Source organism: Anser cygnoides, chromosome 15 (assembly GCF_040182565.1).
Source record: "Anser cygnoides isolate HZ-2024a breed goose chromosome 15, Taihu_goose_T2T_genome, whole genome shotgun sequence".
In the NCBI taxonomy this organism is placed as follows: Eukaryota; Metazoa; Chordata; class Aves; order Anseriformes; family Anatidae; genus Anser; species Anser cygnoides.
In genome coordinates, this window is record NC_089887.1 from 9,779,336 (window position 1) to 9,806,607 (window position 27,272).

At 42.2% G+C, this 27,272-nt stretch overlaps 2 protein-coding genes and 1 long non-coding RNA gene across 5 annotated transcripts in view; 1 reads left to right on the top strand and 2 right to left on the bottom strand.

Moving 5' to 3' along the window:
• Positions 1-1,646, bottom strand: part of LOC106033372 (BOS complex subunit NOMO1) — a 27,853-nt gene extending 26,207 nt beyond the window's left edge. The window contains exons 1-2 of the mRNA XM_013176809.3: positions 1,293-1,646; positions 846-935 (exon numbers count right to left, since the gene is read on the bottom strand). Of these exons, the coding sequence (XP_013032263.3) occupies positions 846-935; positions 1,293-1,631 (429 nt within the window). The 5' untranslated portion in view covers positions 1,632-1,646. The remainder of the gene's footprint in view (positions 1-845; positions 936-1,292) is intronic.
• ABCC6 (ATP binding cassette subfamily C member 6) lies at positions 1,548-27,123 on the top strand. Of its 3 annotated transcripts, XM_048066287.2 has the most exons (32): positions 1,554-1,683; positions 1,958-2,064; positions 3,304-3,480; positions 3,839-3,964; positions 4,597-4,734; positions 4,958-5,083; positions 5,660-5,721; positions 6,515-6,646; positions 7,229-7,441; positions 7,829-8,006; positions 8,448-8,609; positions 9,652-9,744; positions 10,336-10,539; positions 11,133-11,279; positions 12,106-12,193; positions 12,488-12,557; positions 12,974-13,100; positions 13,583-13,759; positions 14,840-15,007; positions 16,471-16,657; positions 17,109-17,169; positions 17,847-17,967; positions 18,699-18,906; positions 19,942-20,252; positions 20,983-21,182; positions 21,830-21,956; positions 22,540-22,641; positions 23,360-23,506; positions 24,071-24,229; positions 24,466-24,632; positions 25,115-25,309; positions 25,752-27,123. In XM_048066287.2, the coding sequence occupies exons 3-32, from the start codon at positions 3,418-3,420 to the stop codon at positions 25,858-25,860; spliced, it is 4,368 nt and encodes a 1,455-aa protein (XP_047922244.2). In that variant the 5' UTR covers positions 1,554-1,683; positions 1,958-2,064; positions 3,304-3,417; the 3' UTR covers positions 25,861-27,123. The 3 variants fall into 3 exon arrangements, with proteins under 3 accessions (XP_066833915.1, XP_047922244.2, XP_047922240.2); XM_048066283.2 differs by lacking the exon at positions 1,554-1,683 and having other exon boundaries at positions 1,694-2,074; XM_066977814.1 differs by lacking the exons at positions 1,958-2,064; positions 3,839-3,964; positions 4,597-4,734; positions 4,958-5,083; positions 5,660-5,721 and having other exon boundaries at positions 1,548-1,683.
• Positions 6,239-13,587, bottom strand: LOC136786451 (uncharacterized). Its single transcript, XR_010825147.1, has 3 exons — positions 12,447-13,587; positions 10,740-10,937; positions 6,239-6,606 (listed from the first exon to the last, which is right to left on the bottom strand). It is a non-coding gene; the product is annotated as an uncharacterized lncRNA (long non-coding RNA).
• Positions 27,124-27,272: the final 149 nt, after the last annotated feature.

A 27,272-nucleotide genomic window follows, 5' to 3' on the forward strand; every position in this document is an offset into this window, starting at 1 on the left:
TAGTGTTTCCACTAGGTGTTCCTACTCAACTGTTCTGCCCGAACATGAGATAACAAAATTCCAATCCTATTAAAATTTCTGCACCAAAAGGCCATTAGACAGAGATCCTCTTTAAATTAGCAGGCACCACATATGTGCTGAAGTTCATCCATTAAAAGACGCAAAGACCAAAGAACAAAACCACCGAGATTAAAAAAAAGTGTCTTAAGTCCTCACATTTGGAGGATTTATTTCTGAACCGTAAGTTAACTGGTTCTTTAAAAGAGCAAAACACTTTGACCACCTGAGAACAGCTTGTAAAAATTTGAATGTCAACATTTTTCCAGCCTGAACAGACATCAAACTTCTGCTACACTGTGAGCTTACATCATTTTTCATATTTAAGAAAACTCTAATATCTGCAATTACTCATTCAAGATATTTTCAACTCAGCCATACCAACACACATTCTTATATAGATGATTTATTTTCATTTCTATTGGTAGATAACTGAAAACTTTATCTCTACTCAGATTGTAAGTACCTGTACTTTTTATTCATTCTTTGTACAACTGCTAGCATAACACAGTTGTTGTCAGTGACTATGACTCCTAATGCTGCAGTGACACAAATAAAATAGCACAAACACAACACTGCAGCTAAAGTTACCTGGCTTTTTTCATGATAACGCTTACCACTGAGCAACAGAATAGCTGCATCACAAAAAGAAACCGTGTAAAGTTTTATTATAATTTTATTTGTTATGTGTACTGTTCAGACATTTCATCTGCCTGCAGATGTGAACGTGGAAGCTGCTCGTGCCCCCAGTGCAGGGGAGAAGCAGCAGCGACATGTCAGCTCCTTACCTTATCATAGAGGGGAATCATGAAATAGCCATTGTTTGGAGCACAATCTGTTTGGTATTTCAGAGTACCATGCTTTGTATACAACTTTATCTATAAGAAACAAACAAAAAAACGAGAGAAGTGTGAACGAGGGTGGAATCAGGTGCTCTCTAAGCAAGTGTTTGTACACATTAGTGGCTGCACATCCCCCAGGGGTAACGGAGGTGACAGGGGAGAGGCTTACTGCAAGAAGGCTACGCTCTGCCAAGTGAAAACGGGCAGAGAGCTAAGACCTGGCCTCAGGAGAGACCGAGGAACACTCATGGAATCCCACTTCACACAGCAACACCCCAAAGCACCTGCCAGCTCAGGGCGCGCTCAGGGCACGGGGGCTAAGCCTCGCCCAGCCGCTAACCCCGCAGGCCGGCCTGCCAAGGGGCCGGGGGGAAGAGAGCCGGCGGCGCCCACCTCGATGAGGGAGTAGTTGATCTCCACGCCGGACTTGACGAAGCCTCCGCAGCCCACCACGATGTCCTCGGAGCCCCGCACCAGGGCGCAGCACAGGGCGCAACCCAGCGCGGCCACCCAACCCCGCATGGCGCTACCGCCGCCCTGCCTCAGCGCCGCCGGAAAGGCCGGCACCGGCAGCGGGGCGAAGCCGCCGTCGGTGCTGCCCTCTGCCGGCCCGGCGGGCCCGCTGCCCTCCGGACTTTGCTCGCTGTCCTCAGCCGGGACGGCTCGAGGCCCCGCCGGAGCGGGAAGGGGGCCCGGCTGTGTGAGGAAAGGCCTGCCCGCCCCCGGCGACATGGCGTCGGGCGGCTGGCTCTGCGGCTCCCCGGAGGGCTCCGGCGGGCTCGGGGTGAGTGAGCTTGGTCCTGCCCCGAGGCAGCGCTGGGCTGAGGGGGCTGCAGATGTAAACGGGTGACTTGGCAGTAACAGCGGGCTTCTCAGTAAGGAAGCTGTCGCTGTGGGTAAAGGTAGCTGGCGTTATGAAATCTTCCTCTCCGAAGGATATCCGCACCCACACGCAGAACGACCTTGTTCTCTGTGCAGTTGGAGTAAGCTTGGTGAGAGGTGTGCGAGTATGCTGGAAAGGGTGTGGAAGTATGCTGAAATCCATTTATTGTCTTCAGGAAGTGTCTGCTGAGCGACCCAGTACAGCAGCAGCTTTAAAAGGGCACCGATGAGTTGATCAGTCCAGGATCACACAGATTTCCATCGTCAAGATTGATAAACTCCTGTAATAACTTGTGAGCCGTTACCTGTCTGTTCCTTATCTCATCTAGTGATTCCTTTCCCCAAGCCTTGCTTGGCATCATATTGTCTACATAAAGGATTTGAGCCACCTCTGCAAGTTGCTGCAGAAAAAATACCCTATTTTACTCAAAGCTGGAACAATCATGTCCCAACCAGCCCCACCTTCTTCTCCAGGAACAATTGAGGGCCAAGATTTTCCCACCTGGCTGCTTAAACATTGGCTTCAGATTGCTTTAGGAGCACCTAGTAAAATACACTTCTCGGACACAGAGTAGCTGCAGGTTCCTTGTGAACCAGGGTGAGCTGTAGATGTGTTTAGTACCTCTGAAAAAACAGGTCATTGTTCCTTCTGTGCCAACAGGTCATGTAGGAATGCTCCTTTTGCCACACGAAGTTTTGGAACATGTTACTCTCTGGCTCTTTCTGTCTCTTATGTGCACAAGTACCAGAATCTCTGAGGCTTACTTAGCAAGTAAACCAAAGCCTGCTTAAAGTACCTGAGTGACCCTGGCACATCCGAACTGTGTTCTTGTACAGGTTCCTGACATTCCTGGCAATTACCTGGTCCCCTAGATCTGCCTGGATGGAGCCTTTGCTGTAAATTTAAGCCATGTGCTTTGAGTCTTCCTTCTCACATGCCCATCTGCAGTTGCTGCATTGTTAGTTTTATTATGTTAGCAGATGAGATCCAACTATTTATTCAGTCTGAAAAATTATTAATGGATTATAAATACGCCTGGGGAAATGCAATTGTGATGCAGTTTATGCTCTGGGACACTTCTGGGACCTTATCTCTACTTCACCAGGCATTCTCTACTGACCACTCTTATGGTTCCCAAATGCTGATAATCTTTTTGATTCCAAAATTTTTTCTTCTCAATTCACGTTCAGTAATTTAAATTTCCTCTTTTTTATTTTTCTTCTTCAGTTCTGCTGCATGATGTCTTTTCGTTGGCATCTTTCACTTTTCAAACCTTTTTTCTCCTTTTTCCACTTCCATTTCCTCCAAAATGCTTCTGCTGATCTCTCCCTCCTTCCTTCACCTGTGGCACCTTACAGTTCTCCTGCAGCTCCTCTCTTGCCAAATGTTTTTTACATTTGAAACCCTACATCAAGTTCCTCTAACATTAGGCTCAGTTGGAGCATTAGCAACTTGCATTAGCTGGTGAAATTCTGCATACATTAGCATTACTGTTTCAATTCTGTGTTGCTTTTGTGACAGGACTGGAACCAGACATGGCATGCAAATACCCCAAGATTTACCTGGTGCTTTGAGAAGACAGTTATTGCTTGGATCCCCTGTGCCTATCTTTGGATCAGTTTTCCTTTTTACTACATGTATCTTCGATACAAAAACAAAGGCTATATCAGGATGTCCCACATCTTCAAAACCAAAATGGTAAAGGAGGAGGATGGGGTTTGATCCTAGCATTATTGCAACTTTGATGCAGAACTTAATTTTTCTAAATCATTAACTCTTTTCTGATGACCCACCTCTGTGTTTACTTTGACATTTACCCACTCAGGTAAAGTCACATCAGTACAAATCAAGTAAATCTTAAGGAGTAACTGTCACAAGATCTTTCCCCTTATACCTCCATGTTGTTTCCCGCTGCTTCCCATAATACTCTCTATCCCATATCTGCTCTTTCACCTCTCCAGTCTTACAGCCCAGGCTGCTTGGAACAGTCAGTTCAGTGGATCATCCCATCATCATTTCACTCTATTTCAACGTGTGTTTGCTGTCTCTGCCTCAGGTCCTTGGATTCCTCCTGGTAATACTGTGCTTTTCTAATGTCTTCTTTGTACTATGGGAAATAAGCCAAGGAGTTCCACGGACTCCAGCATTCGTCATTAGCCCTGCAGTGCTGGGGATCACAATGGTAATTCTTCTTTTGTTCTGTCTGTGTGTGGCCCAGCTTAGCCCTCCTGGGGCAGATCTTCTATTTCCCATATTTCTCAGTGTCTTTGAGCACAAAGATAGCTGATGGGGAATAGAAGACTGGAGCCATGCTTTGTGAGCTTGGGCTGTATGGAGCAGCAAGGGATTAGAGCTGGGGCAGTGGATCTACAGCTACATTACATAGCCCTGTGGGTCGAATATGCCTCAAAAGAGCTGAAGCAGCAGTAATGCCTAGAAAGAGGTCTCACAGCAAGATCTAGTTTCCGACAACCACAGTATGTGATTTAGTATGGCTGGTATCATGATGGGATTTCTATTCAACTAAATGCCTGCTCTCCCCTTCTGTCGTTGCATCTTCATAGCCTAGAGCCTTCTAGCTTGTTGGCCCAGTTGTGGTTTTACTACTTGCTCTTTCAATAGTGACATTCTGTAGTGCAAAACTGTGCATAATTCCTTCACAGTTTTAGGCTTTTAGGAACAATACTTCAGCTCTGAGCATCTCAAAATGTTTGGGCTAGAAACTAGTTGATTTTGCTTTATTGTGTTCATTAATTTGATAATAATGTTTGGCATTCCACTACCAGCTATTTATATATTTCTGCTTCCTCACAGATCCTTGCCATGTTCCTTACCCAGGCGGAAAGAATGATGGGCATCCAGTCCTCAGGCATCTTGTTGATATACTGGCTGCTCTCATTCTTGTCTGCGGTTGTGATGTTTAGTTCCAAAATCCAACATGGCCTGGAAAAAGTAAGTGAAATCATGTGTCTTTAATACGCAAGGGTATGAACACTCTCAACAATATGGCTCTTTTTGCCACATTGATTGTGAGGCAAAGAACCAAATTCCTTTCTTAAGATCTGTGCTGAGAAAACTGATGGATGACTCTTTGTCATCTCTGCTTATGTTTTCCCTTTCAATATAGTGTGGTGAATGATTTTTACATCATTCTCAAGAGCATTCTGTTTCTTAGGGCTTCCTGGAAGACCCTTTCCACCACGTTGCAACTTACCTTTATGTTAGCCTTGTGCTTGGTGAACTTGTGTTATTCTGCTTAGTTGATCACCCTCCCTTCTTCTCAAAAGCTGTCAACGATCCAGTAAGTAAAACACAACTTTTCATAATGATTTCCATCATTGCTCAAACAGGAATTTAGACTTCTGGGGATATGCAGGAAAGTGATTATCTGGGGGATGCAAAATGCATCCTTCCATATAAAGGCCAATGGTTCCAAAAGGTAACCAGCAGAATCTGGGATAACCACTTTGTCTCTCTATGTATCTTTTGAAAAACTAACTACCTTTTCTATCCACACTCATGTTTGTTTTCACTTAAACTAGCGTAGGGCTCATTTTGCTTCTCCATGGTCTTCTGTGCAGCAGTACATTCCTCTGCCTGACGTATGAGTACGGCAGAGCTCTGTGCTTCAGAAAGTAAATGTCTTTGAGTAAGAAAAATAATATTCTTCCTTCCTCCATCTGAGATGTTATTCAAAGCCTAATTCTCCAAAGTCTGATCCCATTGATCCTCCTCAATACATTTACACTGTCAGAGGCAGTGAATGGGGGCTGGGTAGCTTTTTAATTGTTTTCTCCTTGGGAAGTACAGAAGAAACATCATCGGAAGCATACTCTTTTCTCTACATAAATATCATCCATGTTTTTTCTTCCATCAGAATCAGTGTCCAGAAGCCAGCAGCTCTTTTCTGTCCAAAATCACGTACTGGTGGTTGTCTGGGTAAGAAAACATAGAAGAAGACATGGTTTTGCTAGAACATCGGTAAAAACAGCAGCATAAGCGGGGGTGTATGTGAGAACCAGTCAGAAGCATCTCAGCCCCCAAGTTAGCTTATGTAGCGAGGATTTAAATTCCTTCTCTGGGGACTTGAGGTATTCTCACAAGATCAAATTATAAAAATTTAGCTTACTTTTCTCAAACTATTTTAAAGCACAATTTGTGATTCTAGATAATACTCTCCCTGCTCACAGCAGGCTTCCAGTGGCTTCTTAATCTTTAAATAGACTTCAGCAATCTCAGAAGATCACTGTACATCAACCACACTCTTATCTGCCTGCCAGACCTTGCTGTAACAAATGCTGTTCAGAGAGAAAATAGTGGATGAGGATGTTGGTCCAACCTGCTGCTTAGTGTTCAGAAGTAAAATGATGACATACCTTCACCTAATGTCAGCTCTGGTAATGCTTCCTCTGTTTCACTGAGCCACAGAGTAAGTTAAGCTGAACTTTGTCCCCCCTGTCCAAGACCCAACTGTCAATATCGACTAAAATAGAATTAGGGCTTACTTGGAAATCACAATTCTGTTGACAGAAGATAGCTTAGGGATTTAAAGCAAAACTGCTGTTCCTACGTGCTCGTATTTATTCAGGGAAAGGATATTCCTAAGTAGTGTTTATGGAAATCCCTATGTACTCACTGTGGAGCACTAACTTAAAGCCCACCTGTTTTGAAAACATTACAAGTGCAAAAAATCCTTCTGTGCTTACCTTACAGCTGTCTGTGTGTTCTCCAGGCTTGTCTGGAAAGGCTACCAGCAGTCCTTGGGGGTGGATGACCTGTGGTCAGTGAGGAAAGAGGACTCCTCTGAAGAAATTGTTACCTGGGCTGAAAAAGAGTGGAAGAAGTATCATAGCAGAACCAAGCAGTGAGTACTTGATCTAGAGAGCGTGTCATGGATTCAGCTGGGCAGTTTCTCTCTCCTTTAGATGATGTAAGCAACTACACTCACAGAGGCTGACATGCCATTTCAGAAGAGGCTTGAAGCCCCCCTGTTTCCCACAATGTGCTAGACAGACTGCTTCAGTACATTCTCAGGTTCTGAATGTAAGCTTTGTTAGTGTTTCCTGTCTGAACAAGGTAGGAATCCCACTGAGTTATTTTTCTGTTAAATTAAAAGAAAAGGGTAGTCTACATAAAATCTGAGTAACTCTCTGCTGTGAAAACTTTCTGCTGTGAAAACTTAGTTCACTTCTTCACTCTTCGATGGGTAAGCACTTAGTGAGTTCCTTTATGCAAAATCACATTCTAAATGTTGAAATCTGCTGGAGAATGCCTTTAGTTCCTGGAAGCTTGGAGCTATAAGATTCTTGTGAGAGGGGACATTTTTCGATGTGCATTTATACTGTACATGGCATGAGATGCAGTTTGGGATATTTAATGATTTTCTGAAAACACAAGATCCTTAAGCTTGTTCCAGTTACAGCTAGCTTTTCCATTGTTTCTTTAGAAACAAGGAGTCTGCTACTTTTAAAAAGCGTCAGAAGAGTGAAACTAGTATAACAGAAGCTGAAGAGACAGAGGTTCTACTGCAGTCGGAATACAGTCAGAGCAGGCCCTTACTGAAAGCATTTTGGAGCATGTTTGGAACCTACTTCCTTCTCGGCACACTCTGCTTAGTTATCTGTGATGTCTTCTTGTTCTCCATCCCAAAGATACTGAGGTATGTGAGTATTTAGAATTTATTTCCCAAAGGAAACACCATATGTACAAGATTGCTGCATACATGAGCTCACACAGAGACGTATATGTCAGCACTCACAGAGCTGGATACACAGACACTTTTGAAGTCTCTGATCACTGTTGAAAGGAGCTGGATTATCATTGGTGCTAAGCTCACCGTCAATTCAATGAAAAAGACATCACTGTTGAAAGCAGTGCACACCCTCTCCATTGCTGTATAGGATACTTAGCACTCTGTCCACCTCTTCTACTATTTTACTGACAAAGATCAGCTAGAGAGAATACAGAAAAATCCCTGGTATTTCTGCATTTTTGGTATTTCATCAGTTAGACATGGATTCATCAACATTTTGCTCGTGTCTTGCAGTCTTTTCCTAGAGTTCATTGAAGATCAAGAAGCCCCTAGCTGGCATGGTTATTTCTATGCCTTCATCATGGTCTTGCTAGCTTGTCTCCAGACTCTGTTTGAACAACGATATATGTACATGTGTCTTGTTCTGGGATTGAGACTGAAAACTGCAGTAACAGGGCTTGTGTACAGGAAGGTGAGTCTGTAGGTTCATTTTCAACTTTTTGTTTTTTCTCTAGCCCTACATTAGTAATTATGACACTGTTGGTACAATGCTCTTAATATCAAGGAAGATATTACTGAAGAACTACTTCTAGCATGTAATTCTGTGCTATATTAATCTCTGAACAGTGTGTGGGTGGTATTTTACTATTTGTTTTTCAATCTTACCTCGGAAGGGAAAGCCAAGAAAAGGAAGCAACATAAGGTTTCTTACATTGTAGATTATGGTTGGGGAAGGGAGTAAATTTTTCATCCTAAAGTGAAGTCACATATCCCAGGCAACAGCACATTTTCATTACCTAGAATTTGACCTTTTTCTCTTTTTCCTTTCTTTATAAGGGAAAGAAAGTTGTTTGATTTTTATATCAAAGCTGTTTTTTGACTCTGCCTTTCCTTTATTCTCTACCCTGTCTAGATCCTAATAATGTCAAATGCATCAAGGAAAGCAGTAACAGTAGGTGAAATTGTTAATCTGGTATCTGTTGATGTCCAAAAGCTAATGGATCTTATTATCTATTTTAATGGGACCTGGCTTGCTCCTATTCGGATTATCATCTGCTTTGTCTTCTTGTGGCAGGTAAAATATGATGACGGTACCTATCAAACCCTTTCTATTTTAGGTATCAGAGGAAAAAGGAGCTTTCAAAATTCTTCTTAGAGCTTTCCTGGTCTGAACAACCTGAAATTGCCACGTTTTTCTTAGCTGTTTAGCATTGGGGCATTCACTTTCATTGTTAGAAGTTGGAATAGAATTCTTACCTGATTCTTCATCTTCTTACCTGTGTATTCAGCATTCAGTCTCTTTTAGGGAAAAGACTGGGAGTATGACTGTTCTGAGCTGACTGATAATATTCTGCCTGAGATTCTCCTTTGGCTCTTTTCAACCAAAGTGTAGTGGCCCACTGCAGGCTCCAGTTGCAGCTCCTCTGCATGGTTACTAGTTACAAATAGCAAACTATTTGTTTGCTAGTGTTTATAAAGCATTTTATGTACAGAGTATGTTTGTGTATACCAGCACTCATCTTTCTAGCAAACGTAAGCCATCTGCAGACAGATACAACTAAACCACAAGAAACAAGCTCTCTGTTTTGGCATGCAAGTTATTACGAACCAAGATATCCAAGAGCTGTCCAAGAATATGTGGCACAGTATAATGCTGTCATTTCATTTTTCTAGTGGATGTAAATTCACACAAGACTGGCCACAATAATATTTTGTTTTCTAAACAAAAACTGGTTTTGTTTTGTGTCACTTACTTATGCCAGCCACAAGATGTCCTCCTTAACACATCCAAGAGCAGCCAGGAAGCAATAGAAATTACTTAAACTGCCAAGCATGCTTCTGGATCTCTTTCAGCACTAATCTAGTTCCTAAAAGGGAAGCAAATAAATTCAGCAGAGCATGATGACAGCAGTTACTCTGCTTGGAGAGTTAACAATCCACAGTGCTTAGGCAGCCCAACTACCAAGAAAGGCAAAGGCTGGACTAGAGGAAAGCCTTAGACTTGGGGGATGTTAGGCACAAATTTCAAATCAGAAGGAAGGTGAGCAAGGGGGAGTGGAACACTGTTGTTTCTGTAATACCATAAGTTCTTCCTCTTTCCTTTTCTCTCCTGGCAGCTTCTTGGGCCATCTGCCTTGACTTCAATTGCTGTATTCCTTTTTCTTTTACCTCTGAATTTTATGATCACCAAGAAGAGGAGTCATTTTCAGGTACATTTTGCCTCATAAAAATGAAGTGTTTCACTGACATGAATTATGCTAGGATTCAACTTTTAAATCTCAGTTAAAGGCTGCCATGCTCTCCCAAGGAAGGATGACATGGAACCCATGGCTACAGAACAAATCAAAAGCTGAGGATTACAGAAGGCATGTTGTTTAAAAGACAACAGCAACAACAAAAATCATTGCATTGATGTGTACCACTAACGTTTGACTCTAAGAGATGGCTTAATATGTTATTCATGATGACCATGACTCTCTGAAGGACCACAGGAGGATTTAAAGACTACAAAGTTTCTTTAAGTTTAGAGTAAACTCTTCTACATGTTCAGTCTTTTACCTTGTGTCTGCCCACCTTTTCTGTTTTTGTTTGTACTGTCAGTAAAAACAAAGCTCTGAAGAGAAAATGCAAAATGTTTCCCAGCCTAAAAGATGTATAAGCAAAAGAGTATACACAGCTCAACTGCAGGGAAATTTCTTCAGAATTCATAGGCAGTATTACGGTGTGGGGTTTTTTTTCAGAATAATTGCGCAGTTAAATATGCAACCTGCTAAGTGATAAAACCCAAACATTTATTACAGGAGACCCAGATGAAACATAAAGATGAGCGGGCCAAACTTACCAATGCCATTCTTAGCGACATTAAAGTAATCAAACTCTATGGCTGGGAGAAAACCTTCATGGAGAAAGTGCTTGGTATCCGGAAGCAAGAACTTCAGGCCCTAAAAAGATCTCAGATTCTCTTTTCAGCATCTCTAGCTTCTTTCAATTCATCAACCTTCCTGGTGAGTGACTCACCTTCCTACATAAAATGTGCTATTACTTCCATTTTCTTTGTGGTCCTGTCTGGACAGATTTTTCCTGTTGGACAGCTAGAGATAATGTCTGCCTGGAGGAGTTGGTGGTCTCACAGGAGGAGTTGAGACCCAGTGAGATCGGCTGCACAGACATTTACACTGTCCTAGCAGTTCCATGGATGAATTACCTGGTCTGATGACATGTTCCAAGCAGATGGAGCCTGCTTTGTAGGAATCACCTGGAGACCTCCAGCTACACAGAGTACACAGCACAGTCAGTATCTGCACAGGCCACTTCTGTATATGCTGTTGCAGGTCAGCCATATTTGTTTTTAATGGAGAATGGCTGTGTTTTCACCTTACTGTGACTGCAGCACGAAAACGTCCTTAAAGGAGAACAAACATCAAATGATCAGACTTGGTTTTGTAACCTTCACCTATGATATTTGCAGGCCAGTGGTATCATGTATATGGACGATAGCCTGGGTTCCAGGGCATGTAGGAAGGGACCTGCCACCCTTGAATCATTCTCCTTTCCCTGTCTGAAGCAAATGGTTTGCTTTTTCTTTGCTCCCTTCCAGATTGCATTTGTCATGTTTGCTGTCTACACCCTGGTGGATAACACACACGTCTTGGATGCTCAGAAGGCCTTTGTATCTTTAACACTGATCAACATCCTCAACACTGCGCACTCCTTTCTGCCATTCTCCATAAATGCTGTTGTCCAGGTTAATTGCAGGCTATGTTTCTTTTTTTTTTTTGGCCACAACTTTTTTAGATATCACCATTGAAAGGTAAAGGGAGGGATTTCTTACGGCTTTGAATTTCAGGCCAGCTAATTGCTATTGTGAAAAAGTGAAGTGCAAGGAGTTCTAGCTAAAGGTAATTTTGAAGTACAGTTTTTCAGAAAAGGTTGATATATTGACGAAACAGTCACCAGGAATAATTCTTAAGTCTTTTAGAGCCATATAAACATCATGTGGTGTAAGGCAGAGACTAATACTTTTTTGCTGGGTAGTATCTGGTATTAAGCTCTCTTTTAGAAGCATTAATTACCTGTTAGTCCTATATCACAAGCACCATTAAATCTCAGACATGCTTCCAGTTCTGTTTTTAATCACAGAGATCAGAACAGATGGGGCAAAATCTTCATGGGAGATCAGGGGAACCTTACTAGCCCAGGCCAGAGAGAAAAGCAAGTCACCGTTAGTGAGAAATTGGGAAATTTTGCTTCTCTCTTGCAACACAAGAAGACTGTCATGATTCTTCATATACAGGAGCAATCACTGGGAAAATTGAAGGATGAATTTGGGGAAAAAAAAGCAGCAATTTCAAGCATGTGAACAGAAAATACATGTAAGAACATGGCTTTTTTTTTTAAGTGGAAATAAAGACAATTAACTTAGGGAAGAGCTGCATTTGTCCATCTAAGCCTATCTGCAACATAGAACCTAATCAACAGTCTTCAGTGGGTTTTCAGGTTGAGTCTTAACTTCTAGTTGTATTCCCTTTCTATTCTAAATCTTACTGTTTTATGTGCTTCTTCATTTTCAGGCCAAAGTTTCTTTAAACCGCATAGCAGCTTTTCTGAATCTGGAAGAACTGAATCCCGAGAGCTCAAACAGAAACACTTCTGACTGTGGTGAGCTTCTGTCTTAGTATTGTCTTACAAGAGGAGTAGCTTCCATTGTTCAGCTTCCACAATGGTGCCTACCATAGTCAAGAGAGAAGAACGTTTGCCTTTTACCATCACTTTCTCTCTCAGGCCTATTTATTTCTAACAGTGAAATCTAGTCTGGTAATTAACCCTTCTTTTGATAATTAACATTCATTTTATATAAATAAAAGTGCATACTGAAACATAAAGACATAAATAGGGCTGTTTCTATACTTACCTTTGAATTTCACAAGTGTTCTTTTTCTCCTCATATCTTAGTACAGGCAAGTATCACCATAAGAAATGGAACATTCTGCTGGAGCAAAGAAACATCTCCTTGTCTTAGAAGGTACAGCCTTAACGTTAGTCATCTCAGTTCTGTAGGTCAGGGTGGGTGTTGAATGAAGGAATTCTTCACGGCCCAAAGTGAAATCAGTGTGGAATATGTACAAGTTTCTGAGTTTGCTTCATATTTAACATTGAATTCTGAAAATTAAAAAGTCAGACAAAACGTATTATTGCTTTTACACCTGTCTTAATGGGAACACAGAAATAGGAAGGTCCCTGTATCTGAATGTTGCCTTCATATGCAGAGACTGCTTTCCTTACACAATTTGTCGAAACATGGAATTACACTAATTTAAGTATTAAAAAAAAAAAAAGGTCTGCATAACTACAGCAAGAATTTTGCTTGTTTTCTTTTCAGAAAGCATATCTAAAAGGTGGTCAGAGACTGATTGGGGCGGGGTGCTCTTTTCTCTGTAGGATAGATCTTACTGTGCCCCAAGGCTCCTTGCTTGCTATAGTTGGCCAGGTGGGCGCTGGAAAATCTTCATTGCTGTCAGCATTACTTGGTGAGCTGGAACAGATGGATGGCTGCGTGACTATGAAGGTAAATTTTTCCCTTAGCATTTGCTCCTAATTAGGCTGTCTTCAGGAACAGTAAGGTATCAACCAAGTCATCAGGTATTCGATGAAAACGTACTTACTGCTGAACTTTTAACAAAATTTATAGCGTAGCAGCCTGCATTTAGTCATCAAGAGGTGCTTAAGACCTGCCAGATGAGCTTGACCCTTGAGAATGGGAACTGGAACAAGATTTTGGCGGTCTGGTTCCATTTCCCACTCTAGCAGTGAGTTAAAGTGACATTATAGTAAATAACATCACTTGAAGTTCTGTTTCCTCCTCTGTAAGACAGTGAAGGTGCGATCCTTTTATTTTGAAAAGGGCTCAGACCTTTAAATGGTGATGATCATTGCATATTTTTTTAAAGCTAATTGGGGAGGGGTTTTCTTCAAAGACAGGTTTCCACATGTCCACATTGTGCTTATGAAAAAGAGATTGGTAATATTCTTCCATTTCCATTTTTATAGGGCACAGCAGCTTATGTTCCCCAGCAAGCCTGGATACAGAATGCTTCAGTGGAAGATAATATTCTCTTTGGGAATGAGATGGATGAAGCATGGTTTAATAGTGTGGTTGATGCTTGTGCATTGCAGCCTGATTTGGAGAGCTTCCCTGCAGGGCAGAAGAGTGAAATAGGCGAGAAGGTACTGGCCCAGTTTTATGAAAAAGTTTGCCAAAATATGAGTAACTACAACTTTGGGTGTCCCACTTAAAACTACAAGAAATGGATTAAACTTGCAAGAGACAGGTGCTCAGGAATTTCTGAAAAATTGGACTACAATTTACTGGGGTCTGAAGCCCACCTCCTGACAGTTAAGTTAACCAGAGATATGAGAGATGCTTAATGAGAGTAAACAAATCCAGGTCATTCTTGGGTCCTTGTTTGCAGGAGAGCTGAGTTGCTCAGGAGAAGATGCCTCTGTCTCAGCATCTCAAGAGCCTAATTTCTTGGGGGGGGGGGAGAAAGGCAGTGGTTTAAAAATAAGTCATAAACCATCAGTGTAAAATGGAGTCATGATTCACAGATTCACAGATTCACAGATTTCTCTAGGTTGGAAGAGACCTCAAGATCATCGAGTCCAACCTCCGACCTAACACTAAGTACTCCACTAAACCATATCCCTAAGCTCTACATCTAAACGTCTTTTAAAGACCTCCAGGGATGGTGACTCCACCACCTCCCTGGGCAGCCCGTTCCAATGCTTAATAACCCTTTCGGTAAAGAAGTACTTCCTAACATCCAACCTAAAACTCCCCTGTCGCAACTTTAGCCCATTCCCCCTCGTCCTGTCACTAGGCACGTGGGAGAATAGACCAACCCCCACCTCTCTACAGCCTCCTTTCAGGTAACTGTAGAGAGCGATGAGGTCGCCCCTGAGCCTCCTCTTCTCCAGGCTGAACAAGCCCAGCTCCCTCAGCCGCTCCTCGTAAGACTTGTTCTCCAGACCCCTCACAAGCTTGGTCGCCCTTCTCTGGACTCGCTCGAGCACGTCCATGTCCTTCCTGTAGCGAGGGGCCCAAAACTGAACACAGTACTCGAGGTGCGGCCTCACCAGAGCCGAGTACAGGGGCACAATCACTTCCCTCGACCTGCTGGCCACACTGCTTCTTATACAGGCCAGGATGCCGTTGGCCTTCTTGGCCACCTGAGCACACTGCTGGCTCATATGAGCTTATAAATATGCTGTAGCTTAGGAATAAACAGTGTCAATGCATTTTTACAGGGAATAAATATATCTGGAGGCCAGAAACAAAGAGTGAACCTCGCTCGTGCCGTATACCAGAAGGCTTCAATTTACTTACTAGATGACCCCCTCTCGGCTGTTGATGCCCATGTTGGACAGCACATTTTTGAACATGTTCTTGGACCCAGTGGCTTACTAAAGGACAAGGTATGTTATAAATCCTGAACTTTAAGAGACATCAAAATATATCTAGTCATAAGTGCGCCCCAGATGTTTCCAGTAAGGTAGGTTACTTTATCAAAGGCTCCCAAATTCTTTTTTGCTAGTCCCGGGTAGGTACTACTGTTAGCAGCAATGGAAGGGGAGTGGGTAACCTCCGCAGCCCACAGAGCACACTGAAGTCCACCAGTGAATCTCACCTAGGTTGAATTCTCCTGAAAGACTACTTCCGTCCTCACTCAAACAATATGCCTAATTCCAGCCTTACTGCTACAGCAAGTCTGTAGTTCTTTTGGTCTTCTGTCAACATTAGAGTGGTCCCTCTTTGGGATTTATTTCTAGTATAATTTGGAAGAACTGTCTTTCACTTCCAGTTCATTGCATTTTACCATAATTTCTCATTCCTTCACTTTTGAATACTTCAGTGCCAACTTTACAGTTCTCATCACCCAACTGTTCATCGCTTCAGTCTCAGGCTTCACCTTAAACACTTCTCTTCCTTTCTTCTTTGCATTGGATGCATTTTGGTATTCCTTGTTTCTTCTCTGTTGTCAGGCAATAGAGATGATAAATGTGGATGCATAAGAAGGGATGGTGGGGCACCTCTATTTGTTTCATGATATAAATTGACTACAATTATTTTATTTGATTTCAGGTTGTAGAAGGAAAATAGGTATTTATTTTCATCAGAAAGTCCAACTAAAACAGACATGTCTGTGATTACAAATACCTTTTCTCCTGAGTAGATTGGTTGCAAGTTATCAGAATATAATTATTATACTCAAACATAGAAAGACTGGCAAAGAAAGCAGGTATCAGATTTCACGTATCAGATTTAAAATGTACATAAAGGGCTTGATTGTATATTAGAAATGTAGAACACACCAATTTCTTATTTAGGGAAAAATTACTTGTATATTCTTTCCTTCACCTAAATATGCTCAGAAATTTAAATGAAAAAGATCCACACTGTAATTCCATTCAGGCTGATAAAGTTTTCAGACACAAATTTTATTCTGAAATACTGGCGTCAGTGACAATAAATGTGACATACTCTCCAAATACCATCATTCTCCTTAGGAGCTTCAGCCTGAGTGGCATCAGCAACATGGGAACTGGTCAGTGAGCCAGGCAAAAGGTCCTCCTGCACATATGGTGCTAGCGTGAGACTTCAAGTCTTATTTCCCATTCTTGCTCTTTTAGGCAATGCCTGACACAAAGCAGTTGGTTAATCCCTCCACTCCTCAGTTTTCCACTTTCAAAATGGGCACAAAGCCATGCTGCAAATGTAAGCATCAAAGGCACTCAGAAGTGGCAGGAATAAATAACAAAAATATCCCCACGTTAGCAAAAATTACAGGTTCACACTGAGGACATCTTCTTATAAGACAGCTAACTGCACCATTTCAAGTGAGCAGGGGAACACTGGAACAATTGTAACTTTCTTCCAGCAGACTCGTGTTCTAGTGACTCACACGATCGGCATTTTGCACCAAGTGGACAACATTGTTGTGCTGGTGGATGGAATGATCTCAGAAATTGGTTCCTACCAAGAACTTTTACAGAGAAATGGGGCTTTTGCAGAATTTCTTCATTCACACATTACTGCGGAAGAAAACGCATGCTCTGGTTTTCCAGGTAACCCAAACGAATTGGAATTGTTTTTCCCAGACCTATCAGTCACTTGTTTCCTTAATGTTATATTTAATTAACTGGGGGTCTGCTGCTGTTAATAGCTGGGAAGAGGGAAAAGAGAATGAAACAGGAAAAGCCGGTTGTAGAATTGTCCTACGAAGGACACTTCGAGCAGGGATCTCATCACAGGAATCTGTTGCTTTATGTGGGAAAATATGCCAGTCAAATGAGCTGAGTCATCACCTCAAAATTGGTTCTTGAATTAAGTTTCATCTTAGTAGGCAACAGTCATGCATTTAATATAATTACCCACTACATGTGCTGTTCTTCAACCCTGACTTTGATATTTCTACTCTTAGAAAGAATTCTTTGTAATGGATCTTTCCTCAAAAGCTATACAGGACAAAATGGTATTTGCAAAGCACTTAGAGAAAACAGTTGGTTTATTTTACAGCTACAGGAGGCACCAGCAGCACCGTCACCTCTAGATGTCCATCACAGGAGAAGTTCTTTAGGTAAGCTTCAAGCTGTCTCACACACCAAAGAACTTGCTCTAAAAGTCCATTAAGAGCCTACACCGAGTCTCTTAATTAATACAATACTGGCTTGGGTTTGATCTTTAAATTAATAATGACAAACAAGCAAAACTCAAGACCAGCTAAGGAACTGCTTTTGAATATGGATGTTGTTAATATTAACATATTTCCCAAGGAGACAGAATTTGTCCCAGAGGTCAGTACGAGGCATATGGATACATTTACCTGCTGTTCAGTTCCTAGTGGGACTGTAAGGTCTGATTAATTTCACGCCAGCCGCAGGTAGTGTATGCTCAAAGCCTCTGTTTGTTAATGGCTACACTTGACAAAGCCCAGTGCCTGTGATATGTATGGACACTTCTTGGGGTCACTCTGGAGGATCCCAAAAACTGCAGCCTTTGAAATAAGCATGAACAAAGGGGAGATGGGTGAGGACAAGTAAGCTTCCTGAATTCCCATACCTTATTTGACTCCGGGAAAATGGCATTGCCATTGTAGGAATCATTTTAATGTGATCTAGGGAAGAAGGAAGGGCAGTTCAGGTTTACACTCCACCATAAACATACACAATGGTGGGATTCCCTGGATCTAAATAGGCTTTAATATACTGATTGCCCTAGCTAAAAATTGAAAGAATTTTTGTTTTCTTTATGAAGTGACAATTCAGTCAAATCTTCTGCTATGGGAAGGGAGACCACTCCTGCAAGTCAAGACACTACTTCTGCTGCAGCCACTGAAGGAATATTAACCACAGGAGAGAAAACTCATCACGGCAGGGTAAGCACAGCACTTTCCTTTAAGAACAAAGATAGGTACTGTGGGTTTATTACTGACCCACTAACCCCTATCATAGGTGGGTCAGCTCACTGCCTAAGTTAAGCTAGTGCAGCTTCAGAACAGTCAGCTGAGTTGCCCAAATTTGCCCTGTAATGGAGACAAAGTCATTTCCAAACTATTTTACATAACACCTCCTATGTAAACTGTATCTCCCAAAACGTGCCCTGATCTAAGCAGTGGTTTGAAAATAGGAATAATGCACATACATTGCAGGAAATACATGATGGGAACGAGAGACGAAAGAGTAATTTATGACCACTTGAGAAGAGAAAGCCTGATTCAAGAATTACAAGAAGGGAGAGGGCACCCTGAGGCAGTCAGGGTGAGGTGGTAACAAAGGACAGAAGAGTACACATTACAAGGCACTTGTAATCTTGGATCTGGCTGTAGGTTCTTGAGGCTGATGGGAAGGGGTGAAGAGGCACATCACTCTTCTCATCTTTCCCAAGAGGTACACTTCAAAAGGCCAAGGCAAGGAATAATGGCTTCATTATTCATCCACCAGGAAAATAAGGAAAGAATTAATGTTTGCTGTAGCCCGTGACATACTCAGCAGATACGCCCTAGTAAATCATTCTGTGTTTCAGAGCTGGTTTTCCTTGCTAACAAGCTTAATCCTTCCAACCCCTCCTTCCATCTCCTTTTCTTTTTTCCTAATTGTTTCACTCTAGGTTAATACTTCGATTTATGCAGCCTACCTGAAGGCAACAGGCATACCGCTCTGTGTGTACATCATTCTGTTGTTCACGTGTCAGCAAGCGTTATCATTTTTTCGTGGTTACTGGCTCAGCATGTGGACAAATGACCCTGTATACAATGGTACACAACAACACACAGAGCTAAGAGTTGGAGTCTTTGGTGCACTAGGAGTCATTCAAGGTTCGTTTAACTTGCTCACCTCATTCTTCTCTGTGTTTTCACCTCCATTTCCCATATCCAGGATGTTTCCTCAGAGTATAAACAAGTGGATGCCCATGGGCTCTTCGCCTCCCAGGCTCTTGACACCAGCCCTAAAAGTTTGGCATGGGACCTAAAGCTACAGACTCTGACGCACAGAGAGGATTTCTAAGGGATCTGAACATTTTGAATGTTACTGCTTGAAATTCCACCTCATGATATACTAGAAGTGTTCTGTGCCTTTCGGCAGACCACGATCAATTGTCTTCCTCTACAGTTCCTGCTGGAACTGTATTTATCTGGACCGAAAACAAAACAAAAGAAAAAATCATCAACAGAAGAACTATGCTATCCCTATTTTTCCATCCCACCCCCTTGTATCCAACATTTTCTACATTTTTCTTCCTCTCATCTCTTTCCATTCCTCCAATATAAATGCATCATAACCAAGTGCCAGTGGTGGCTCTTTTTCATGCTGAATTAAGTCTTGGTTTAGGCTATTTGAGTGTAAAGAAAGAAAAAAGAAACTTTGAAAATTTTATATTCCTTTAAACCTTAAAAAATTTGCCACGATTATTTTGATCACTGTTAAAACTTTCCTGTTTTAGAGCAGAAATTAAATCTGAAAAGACAGCAAGCTGAGTAACAGAAATTTGAGAAAGCTTTTAAAGTTCAAAAGAACAGGAAGGGTTGGGAACCCTTCTGTGCCAACAGCGAATCTGTAGTCCAGAAGCCTAAAACTTGGAGTAATTCAAAGTAGTTCCAGTCTAGCTCATTTTGTGAAGAACAGTTTCTGTGCATTTATGTTGCTGAACTCTTCTGCAGTCCCAGCTACTCTAGAGAAAGGGTAGTTTACCTTGCAGCTCTGAGGCTTGGCTTAATTGCTACCAAAGAGAAAGGCAGCTCCTTTCATTACTATTGCATTCACACTAAGTGAAAGTCATGATCTTGCAAAGGAAAACTCCAAGGTGACTTTGTTTAGACCCAGTAACACTGATTATTTTTTTAATATTGCAGCTGTTTGCAGATTTGTCTCCACAGCAGCAGTTCTTCTAGGTGGTGTGATAGCATCACATAAGCTGTTTCTGCAGTTGCTGAGGAACGTTGGTAGATCCCCGATGGTCTTCTTTGAGCAGACACCCATTGGAAACTTACTGAACCGCTTCTCCAGAGAGATGGACGCCATCGATTCCATCATCCCTGACAAGCTGAAGTCCTTGCTGGGATTCTTGTTCAACTTGCTGGAGATCTACCTTGTGATCATTGTGGCTACACCAAAGGCAGCGATGGCCATAGTGCCTTTGACTGTTTTTTATGCTGTGTTCCAGGTAGGAGCTCATAGAGATGTGTAGACAGAAGAGTAGCATGGCCATGACCTTACAGAAAGCCTGCTCCCATTTCTTAGGAGCAGAGACATGCAGAAACTATTTTCATCATCTCCAGTTGCATTTGAGTAACAATAACATCAAAAACTCTTCCCACGTCACCTCAACCTTCCAAAGGACCTCGGAGAGGCTTTTACTTTTCTATTGTCCAAATCAGATCCCACCTAGAGCTATATTCCTAGTCTCCATTAGTGTAAATGAAATGATATTAAGACCAAAGGCACTTTTCCTTTCCTCTAGCATTTCCATGCTGCCTTTTTTTAATACCGTGTATATGAGGTCACTGCCCCATTGGACTCAAATGCTTAGCCAGGTAAGGCTAAACAGAAGGAAAGGGGACATAATGGTGCAAGCATGGCTCCATTCTCCATCAAGCAAAGGGCAGGTCTACAGGAGAAAGTAAGCGTGAGTTTAGAGGCTTTGTAAGTTCAGAGTACCTTGGCTTCTTTGCGTTAACCAACCATGGGGTTACTCTCAGTAGCGAAAGGAGATAACAGAGGCTGAAATGCTACTGCACCTTTTAAGGGCATCTCCTGCCTGCACATTAGATTTTATAATGCTAGGATAGTACGTACTGTTGCACTCACTGAGCCATTTCCCAATTTTCTGTGGAGCATCTCCACAAAGGCATTAACCTTCTAGTCTCTTCTCTTTCCATTTCCTTTTGTACCAGCACTTCTATGTCGTCACCTCCTGCCAGCTGCGACGCATGGATGCTGCCAGCAGGTCACCCATCTACTCCCATATTTCAGAAACTTTCCACGGGAGTAGTGTGATCCGTGCTTACAAGGACCAGGAGAGGTTTATTTTGAAGAGCAATTTCCTAGTGGATGAGAATCAGAGAATATGCTTCGCTGGAGCAGTTGCTGACAGGTACAAATCTGGAGTAGAGAAGAAATGACAGTTTACTCCCATGGCCCTTATGAGTAGAGTTAGCTGCTCTTGGGGTGTGGGTGGAGGTATTCAAAAGATGAGGCGCACAGAGTTTGAGGAGTAAGGTAGTCTTTTACTTCATCACTCATATTATACCTCTTTGGCAACGTTGGTCCTCATACAACCGATACGCTCCATCTCTGTTGTATGGCGAGGCAGACATGCTGACACAGAGCTAGAGGTATCATCTGATGTCCAAAATGCATAGCTCTAGTACGTGCCTGGTGCGGCCTGTGGGATATGCAGAATCCGTCATACAACAGACCCATCAGCCATGAACAGGTGAGGAGCAGCGGAATAAGAAAGGTTAGACCAATTAATCCAAGAAGCTGTGTGCTAGCTGCTCTCACCCAACAGCCTTTGGACAAAATCCTATTAGAGGTGATAGATCAACCAGTTTGGAGGGACTGGAGTCATTCATGAGCTACAAAGTGGCTGGTTAGGAGCATCAAGGCCATGACAAGAGCTTTGTTGTGTACCCTGTACTCTCAGCAGTTCCACAGTTGTTTTGCAAAGTAATCACAAGTGCTGTGGGGAGAAAGTAGGAGGGCGACCAGCAACAGCTCTGTACTCTCCTTCTCTTGCAGGTGGCTTGCCACAAACCTGGAGTTTCTAGGCAATGGCATCGTATTGTTTGCAGCACTATTTGCAACAGTTGGCAGAAAACACCTTAGTCCAGGAACTGCTGGCTTCTCCATTTCATATGCTCTTCAGGTAACTTAGTATTGAAGTAATACCATGCTTGCCTTGCATCAAAATCAATTTACACTTCAATTTCTGCTACCATTTCAATTTCCAAGAAATCATGAATTCTTTTTGTAGCTTTCTAGGCGCCTTCTCTTACCAAACCCTGCTGTTAATGCTGAAGCCCAGAGCATCCAGAGCGCATGGCCCCTTAGAGATAATGAACCCAATAAACATATGCAGCAGCCATCTTTTTCCTCCTGCATCTGAATTCATATTTAATTCCCAGTATGTTTCAAGTAACTGAGGCGTGTTCTTCAGTGTCTGTTTTATTTGCTTTTAGACTAGCTACAGAACAGCCTAAGAAAGTCACACTACCTTTAACGCCCAATCAGTAGCATTTCAGAGGAAGCTGGCCAGGCTCTTTAACACAGTTTTATAGCCATGGGGCCTTATGAAATTTTATTTTTTAGCCTTTTAAGGGATGATTTCTCAAGTAATTAGCTGACGAGGATCTCCTTGTAAATAAACACTAAAAGAAAGTAACAGGTACCTTGTGAGCACAGGTCCAAGTTCTTTCATCTGCCCTAACATTTCTGCTTCTTCCTGCTAGATAACTGGTGTTCTGAACTGGATGGTGCGCTCCTGGACAGAAATTGAAAACAACATTGTTTCTGTGGAGAGAGTGAGAGAATACTCAAGGACTCCTAAAGAGGTAAATAGCCAACTACTGACCCGACTAGCACAGGAAAAATCTCTGCAAATCAGATTTGTAACTTTTCTGTTCCACCTGGAGAACCCCTCCTGTTTTTGTCCTTCTGAAAGGCCAGTTATATTTCCTTTAGAAAACTGGCATTTTGATCCAACTGATAGGTTGTTTTGTAACCTCTGATTATTGTATTTCCATGAGACAGTTAAGAATTAGATTGTCATTAAAATAGCTTCACTTGGTAACACTCATGGAATGAGGCATATTTTCTGCCCATATTTGGACCATGTATTTATTGTGCATGTTCAGATGTAACTCTGTGATAACTGATGGCTGCTAGATAGCCTTTGAGCAATTAAGAATCTCCAGTGCAATCATTTCTGTTCTGTAATCGTTATTTCTCCATATGCTGGCCTGAGATCCTACTGAAGGGGACTTTCACGTACATTTCATGCACGTTAATCTTTATTGAAACGCTCAATATCAGAACTCTGACGTGCAAATAAATGCTTACGCCCATTTTCACTTAAGATGACTGGGATCTTTGCAGGAAGTAAAAAAGCCAACATTTGCAAAATGAAAGTTAGAGGCCTTTTTCTCTTTTGTAAACAGATCAGTGGGAATTTAGCACAGATGCCTTCATAAGCTTCCTGTTTGAGTATGGCCAGCTCATTTCGTAATTTAAATCAACTTTATACACTGTTGATTGTTGTCATCTGTCTAGGCACCCTGGACTCTAAATGGTAAACTTCAGGGTCAAGTCTGGCTTACTGAAGGAAGAATTGAATTCAGAAACTATAGTTTGCGATACAGACCAAACTTGGAGTTAGCTCTGAAGCATATCAATCTATCCATCAAGGGGAAAGAGAAGGTAAGCATGAGCTTCCAGAATAGCTGCAAGTGTGAGCAGTGCTTTGCACTGATGAGATCTGGGCAGATATAGTCCCTATGTTACACCAAGGTACAACAATTTGTAAACAGGAATGCTGTGGTAAGGTATGAGCCCTTTCCCATCAATCACATCAGACTCTTCTTCTAGTGAAAAACAGTGCTTCCAGGATTGCTGCATGCACTAGACATTCTGAGTGAAATTTCGTTTCACAGAGTATTAGCAGAGTTACAGCTAAGGAATTTCACTTTGTAAATCTAGTGCCACATCAAGGCCCTGTTCCAGCTCGTGAGTCTTGTAGCTATTCTTCCCATTAAAGGCTTTCAAGATTCACTTTCATACAAAACAATTACAAATTCTAAATGATTCCTTTTAAGAATGTAACCCTAGACTATGTGGGTCTTAAATAGCCCTAAAGATTTGATCTGTGTAGGACTGTCTCTTTCCAAAGGCTATACACCAGCCAAGAAGAACGACATGACAGGTCTTTCCAACTATGGGAAATGATCAACATCAAAAACAAAAGTATTCCACTGCACTTTACAGATCGGCATAACTGGAAGAACAGGAGCTGGGAAATCTACTCTTGCTGTGGGATTGCTGCGATTAGTGGAAGCTGCAGAAGGAGCGATCCTAATTGATGGACAAGATATTGCTCAACTAGGTCTCCATGACCTTAGAACCAAGATAACTGTAATTCCCCAGGTATGGAATTAATTTCTAGAATGCTTCAGCAGAGCTGAAAGTTTTAACACATAGCAAGGGTTCAGAAATATTCTGTGAGGGAGGGACATTCAAAGATCTCAAAGTTGGAACTAACCTCTATGCCATCCTAGTCTCCCATTCAATATAACATTAGCAACAGATTTGCACCCAGCAGAGAAAACCAGAGAGCTCATTTTTATAATTATTTCAGGAGTTGTTTGTGTCTCTGTGCTCAGGATCCCGTTTTGTTTTCTGGCACTCTAAGAATGAATCTTGACCCATTAAACCAATACACTGATGCAGACATCTGGACAGCTTTGGAAGTGACTCAGCTCAAGAACTTTGTTGCAGATTTGCCAGATCAGTTGGAATATAAGTGCACTGACAGAGGGGAAAACCTAAGGTACCTTACCTTCAAAAAAACAGTGGTAGGGTAGTGCCAGCCTGTGGGCTAAGAGGATGTCCTAGACAAGGAGTCTAATTTGTAATAAATAAATTAAATGGGGGGAGGAGGGGTGAGAGGAAACAAAGCCCAGACAGCAAATTGCCTCATAATTGGCCTATTTAATAGCATGAAATCAAATTATTAAGATGCTGAGTAGAAAATCTTTGAGGCTTAATCACTGTGTTGGCTTATGTTTGTGCAGTGCTTCATGCACTGAAATCCTACTCCCAGTACAGATCTCCTGGGTGCTACAGTAATACACACCTTTCATTTCCTTAGCTTGTTTCATGCGGTTATCAGCAGTGCCACCAGCTTCAATCAGCCTTTCAGGGAAAGGGAACAATCACCCTTTCATTACTGTTTTCAAACTAATCATGTAGTCTGACCCCAGGGAAAAGTAACTGCTGCTCTTCATTTAACATCCTCCTTCTTACTTGCAGTGCTGGTCAGAAGCAGCTGGTTTGTCTGGCCAGAGCACTTCTTCAGAAAGCCAAAGTCCTCATTCTCGATGAGGCCACAGCTGCAGTAGACTTAGAAACTGATCTTCAGATTCAGTCCACCCTGAGGACTCAGTTCAAGGAGAGCACAGTGTTAACAATAGCTCACCGGATAAACACCATCATGGACTGTGACAGGTAATAATACCTTCAGCCACTTTCCTAAGGAGGAAGGAAGACTCAGGCAACCTGTATGAACTAGACAAATAACTCTGTATTAGTGAACAACAATTCCCTTTCTGTCCTTTTCTTGCTTAATGCTCAAAGCTTTGCCTTTGATCTTAGGTGTTTTTACATCAACTAGGCACCAGTAGTAGGTTAATCAAAGATCGCTTATGCCTGTATAATGCATTTCATGCCATTACTTGTTTTTTTTTTTAAACCCACTGACAGCTAAACAATGGCTATAGCTCTTTGCTTCCTCTTAAAACCATAAAGGTAAAATACACCTTCACCTGTAAAACTTGGTTGAATACCGAGCTAGTACTGAAATTTATTTTAGAACTAAGTAGAAATCACTTATGTTTATTGCCATTGCTGGTGTCCCCCCAGGCTTACACATCTGTTTTAATGTTCACAGGATTTTAGTCTTGGATAATGGCCAGATATCTGAATTCAATACTCCAGAACAATTAATAGCTCAGAAGGGACTGTTCTACAGACTAATGGAAGAATCTGGTCTTGCCTGACTGACTCATGGAGTACACCATAACGCCATCACCATCAGGAATAATTGATGTCTTAATTGAGTTATTACCTTCGTTTCATTCTAAAATGATGGGCATGCCACCACATCTTGTTTGAGCTATAACTGCAATGGGTAGATGAAAAAGGATGACTTGGGATACACATTATTTCCTTAGGAAACTTAGCAATTCCGTTTTCATTATGTTTCCAGATACCCAAACCTCACTCTTCTGTTGAGGGTGAGAGCCAGAAAACAAACACCTTACTGCTTTTATGGTATAAAACCAAACAAACTAAAAGAAAAAGACCACAGCATTTCCCATTTGTGCTATAAATGGAGCCCAAATACACTGCCATATTTCATGATTGCACAGGTTATTTTTAAAAGCAACCACATTTCATAAAGAACAAGAATTTAACTGGTAGCAAGCAAACCATTTACAGCTTGTCCTAAGTTCCAGGCAGGACAAATTCAACCTTTCGCAAACATTTTAGGACTGCTCACCCAAGCACTGTTCTTACAGATGTGGTAGCCTCCAAGGCAGCGGCTGGATCTAGTCATCCAAAGTGCAGAAACTCGGGGAGTAGGGAAGAGAACGTGGGATGCCACCAAGCACAAGAGCATATGGCTGCCTCTTGTCACAGCTGGTGATCAGATCTGTGATCTACTCCATCTCCCTCCATGTCCGCTTTGGATGGTACCTGCATGAATCATGCTGGGTGGAAGGCTGACAGCTTAGACACAGGCTTGCTGACACAGGAAAGAGCAACTGAGCTGGTGGGTGGGCAGCAGGATATCATTCATGGCATTTGAAGGCTTGGAGCAGCCCTGGAGCGGCCCTGCTGACAAACCATGGTTGGTCACAGTGGAGCGTGTCTGAACTCTTGGTACCGCTATTTCCTAATTGAATTTGGTCACGAGGAATTTATGTGGTAGCCTCCTTCTCCAACCCATGGTTCATTCCTGGCTCCTTCTGTGCAAGTTTAGCTGCTGTGCATGTTACCCTGGCACTGCAGAACCTCTGGCATGGTGAATCTTTCAGATGCTACTTTAACAAACCAGAACAGCATCCAGAAGGAAAGCCTTTCCAGGCTTCTCACAGCACTGGGGGCTGCCGTCAGAGCTGCCCCCGAGTCTCTCCTCAGGGATTGCAACAAGAAAATGTGACTAACAAATCACACTGCAAGCTACTGCTGTTTACCATGACTTCTTAAAGCATTTCATTTTCTAGAAAGCTGAAATAAAAATTGAATCAAGTATTAAAGTGGCTCAAATGAGGAGTCATGGTGGAGGGGGTGGGAGAACTCAAACCAGCAAGGGTCAAGCCAGACCAGCAAAACCCAGATGTTTCTTCTCCAACAGCTGTTCAGTAGCCACTTCACCCACATTAAGAGCAGCTAACAATTTCTAGTG